Source organism: Fistularia commersonii, chromosome 34, assembly GCF_037954325.1.
Source record: "Fistularia commersonii isolate RoL2024-O1a breed Wild chromosome 34, RoL_Fcom_v1.0, whole genome shotgun sequence".
In the NCBI taxonomy this organism is placed as follows: domain Eukaryota; kingdom Metazoa; phylum Chordata; class Actinopteri; order Syngnathiformes; family Fistulariidae; genus Fistularia; species Fistularia commersonii.
The window spans coordinates 8,472,862-8,476,863 of NC_141317.1; the positions used below are offsets into that span (position 1 = coordinate 8,472,862).

The following is a 4,002-nucleotide window of genomic DNA, read 5'->3' on the forward strand; positions in this document are numbered from 1 at the left end:
AACGTTTATGGATTTGTTTCCGCTCGTATCAGCCGACCGTGTAACTGATCTCGAAGAACTGGATCATTTATCAGCAATGCCGAAAACACAAGTTGTTTTTCCTTTCCCGGCGTCCGATGGAGTTTTAGGTGTTCCAGTTCATGTTACGGATCGGAAGGGGATATCGGATTTGCATCTCGTGCTTCGCTCGAACACAATGACCGTGCAAAACGCAGGCGGAGTCCGTGTCCTGCACTGCAGTGGATTATTAAACTTTCAGCATTTTTTTTTTTTTTTTTTTTGTTCCGGGAGTTTTAATCCTGGTTAAACACAAAGCGAGTCTTAGTCAGCGATTTTTAGGGCAGATAATGTCTGCGCTGCGATTTAGCGACGTCATTACACCGGGGTCGCTAACCCAGAGCTGAGACTCTCATAGACCAGCAGAAATGCAGTTTGGAATACCGACTTTATTTATTTCAGACTTTCAACTGCAGTTGACAGCCAGGAAAGACATGAATTTTCCTTCTTTTTTTTTTTTTTTTAATTTTTAGATTACATCCAATAACATTTTCTGCTAATTCCTGAGTAGATGGGCCGCCGCCGCCGCCGCCTCTCAACATCCGCTTTCAAGCGTCCATTCCGCTACCTCCTCGCCTAGCATCGGCTCCATGAAAGCTACATGCTTATTGATCTGGACTTTGGAGTCGTCTCTGGAAGACGGGGAGAAAACGGAGGCGAGGCCGCTCGGGTCGTAGGTGGCGATGGGGATGACGGGGGGTTTGGGCGGTTTGCAGCAGCTGCACCGGCACGGAGTCATGTAGAGATATATCAGGATGAGGACCATGGTCACCACGCAGCCGAGCAACGTGGTGTAGCCCGTGTTGAAGGACTCCGGCGCGGACGGCACCACCGTCACGTTCACCTCCCTGGTTGCGTTCAGGGCCTGTTTGAGATCCGCCGCCGTGCACACATACAGGCCGGAGTCGTTGACCTTGGCCGCTTCGATCTCCAAGGTCCCATTAGCGAAGACGCTAATTAGACTGTCATTCAGGACGGCGCGGGTGATGTAGCCCTTGCTGGGCGACAGCCACGAGAACGAGAGATCGGCGCCGCTCAGGGACGTCTGGCAGTCCAGACGCACCCGCTCCCCCTCCGAAACCGACACCTTGGAGAGGAACACCGTCACGGGCAACGACACGGCCCTCTCCACGGTGCAGTTGTTGAAGAAGCGGCTGTGCTGCAGAAACTTGATGGACGCTCGTGGGTCCCCGTAGATGCTGCAAGTGTGCTCATCTGTGAAATCCTTCAGCGAGTCGTAGCCCCGGAGATCCCAGTGCCAGAAAACGCTGTACATGGAGCAGTCGCAGATAAGGGAGTTGTTATGAAGATAGAGCCCGCGCTGCACCAGCCGAGGCAGGGCTTTCACGTCCTCCCACGGAAGTCGAGCCATGCGGTTGGACGAGAGGTCGAGCATGGTCAGGAACGGGTGGCTGTGGTCTCGGATGGAGAAGAAAGGGAAGGAGGTGATCCGGTTGAGGCTGAAGTAGGCCTTTTTCAAGCTGCTGAGGCCGCCCAGCGTGCCGGCCTCCACCTGGGCGATCTTATTGTCGAAAAGCAGGAGCTCCTCCAGCCTCCACAGCCCCCGGAAATAGTGGTGCTCGATCGTGTGGAGCTTGTTGGAGGAGAGGTCGAGGTACCTCAGGCCCGAGGCGTTGTTGAACACCCCCTGGCCTAAGAAGCTGAGCTGGTTGTGGGCCATTCGGAGGTTTTCCAGTCGCGACATTCTCTTGAAACTGCCCGCCGCCAGCCAGGACAGATGGTTGTGGCTGAGGTCCAGGGTGACCGAGACGGAGGGCAGCGTCAGGGGGATCTTGGTCAGACCGCTGGAGCTGCAGCTCGCGATGTCCGACGTGCAGAGACACACGGACGGGCAGGTCTCCCCGGAGGTGCGGAGGAGGAGGAGGAGGAGCCAGAGCAGCGCCAGCGGAGGGCCCGCGGTCCCTCCGGAGGTCATGTTTGTGGATGAACCGACCCCTGCCGCCCTCACCGGCCTGTCTCAGCCTCCTCGCTTTGTCCTGGTTTGCGTGAGAATCAAATGACAAACAGCGCGATAAGTGCAGAGGCTGAACGGTGAAGCCGCGCAGAAGCGAAGAATCGATAGGAGAAAATATGCAAACCGAGTATTTCCGGTGCTATTACATCACTCTAATGGATAACACTCAGATTATTCATTTTCATTATAATGGGAGTAATTACTCTCCGCTAAGTAGGAGATTTGCAAGCATCCCTGGAGTAATGCAAAAGTGTAAGTCATATGTTGTGGGAAATACTTACAAAGACGGTTCTTCTCAGTTGGTGTCGGCTGATTTAAGGTTGAACATTACTGGAAAGTGGCTCAGTTTCCCCCCTCCTGCCCGTGATGCATCGTGATTTAAAAAAAAAAAAAAGGTAAAAGGTCATCGTTCTTGGTGTTTGAGTGAGCGGGTCTGCAGCTTCCCTCCTGCAAAACCAGGAAAAAAAAAAAACCCCGAGAACACAAATCCGGCGTGGAAGTCCAACTTTCCTGTGCTTTTTTTTTTTTTTTTTTTTTGAAATTTTCTTTCCTCAAGTTGTTTCCCGCTGTCTGATCCTCACCTGCCTCTCAGATCCCGAGGCGCTCCAGGAACAAAACCCCCCCCTCCCCGACCCCCCGGGGCAGATTTCAGGGTTCCCCCCCTCTTTACTCGCCGCCTCCCCGTCCCAAAAGAGACCGCCGCTCGACGCACATCCTGCAGAGCTTTGCGGCGCACAACAAACAGCGCAGAGCTCTCTTAATCTTCTACAATCCGCTCCTCCTCCTCCTCCTCCTCCTCCTCCTCTGTGTCATTCAAAGACCAGCCTGGTGTCGTCTTCTCTCATCATTGACCGATAATGCCGGCCGGCCGGCTGCCCCTTTTTTTTTTTTCCTTCCCGCGACCTCTCCTTCTCCGTTTCTCCGGTTCGATAATATCATGTTCCCTCCTGTGTTTTCTATTAATATTCCACTTCATTAAATTTTTAGTTTTTTTTTTTTTTTTGCTTACTAACAGATCAGCAGAACGTGATGAATATTCCCCATCTCGCGCCTTTTTCTAGTTTTTCTTCGGCGGCGCGGGTACACGATGTAACGCCCGCGTGATTCCTTCGATCGGCGAACCCGATCCATCCCCTTTACGTCGCCCGCTTCGATATTTCAAACTTGCCCGTCTCTGAAGGTCTATTCCCTCTTACTTTGTCGTTTCTCTCTGGGCCGTCTGGAGGGGATGGATGTCACCTGTCCCTGACCGGCACTCGCACACATCTTCTCTAAGTGCCCGGCGCAGTACATCACATCCCTCCCGACTAAGCCCGTCGACATCCCTCCTTCCCCCCGGCTGTGGGTTTGACTGGATATATGCTGTCCGTGCTGCTTGGTCATGGTGGTCCTGACAGCTCTGATTTCTGTCACAGTGAATTAGCTTTGCCTCCCAGCGGCCGCCTCCTCACCGACTCCCCGACCCCCCCCTCCCTGCCTAGAAGTGCTTAGAGCTTTGACTGACTCCCACTCGCTCTGCAGAGGCACATTTCTCGCGGTCTCGCAGAACGGCGTTCACCTTCTCCAAAGGTGGGCCGGCGGGCAGCGGACGCGACGTCGTCGGGGCCGGGACGGCTTTCGGAAAAATAGCTCCGGGGGGTCAGAGGGAACTTTTTGTCGGTCCGAGCGAGCGAGCGAGCGAACGTGTTTGCCAGCGTGGCGTTTCTTCAATCTGGTCCCAAGGCGAGAACACGTTAGCCTTGTAGACGCCCACACGTGTACATTTGGGCTTCCGCTCTAAACGGATTAAACAAACTCCAATTGTAGGTGTATATTCTCCCTTTTTCCTGCTAATTGAACCTTGAACTTAACCTGAATCCATGCACTTTTCCAAATATTCATTGATTGCTGCCCGGCGTTATATAACCCTTCTCTTTGTTGAAAGGGTTGTCCAATCATTTTTTCTTTTTTACATCCCCAGAAATATAATC

At 53.1% G+C, this 4,002-nt stretch overlaps 1 protein-coding gene across 1 annotated transcript; it reads right to left on the minus strand.

Annotated features, from left to right (window-relative positions):
• Positions 1-480: 480 nt before the first annotated feature.
• LOC147214485 (amphoterin-induced protein 3) lies at positions 481-2,507 on the minus strand. The gene is made up of 2 exons (XM_086141579.1): positions 2,314-2,507; positions 481-2,054 (listed from the first exon to the last, which is right to left on the minus strand). The coding sequence occupies exon 2, from the start codon at positions 1,991-1,993 to the stop codon at positions 593-595; it is 1,401 nt and encodes a 466-aa protein (XP_085997705.1). The 5' UTR covers positions 1,994-2,054; positions 2,314-2,507; the 3' UTR covers positions 481-592.
• Positions 2,508-4,002: the final 1,495 nt, after the last annotated feature.

What these genes read in the sequence shown, in the direction of transcription:
- LOC147214485 (XM_086141579.1), bottom strand. Translation starts at nt 1,993, where the DNA reads ATGACCTCCGGAGGGACCGCGGGCCCTCCGCTGGCGCTGCTCTGGCTC.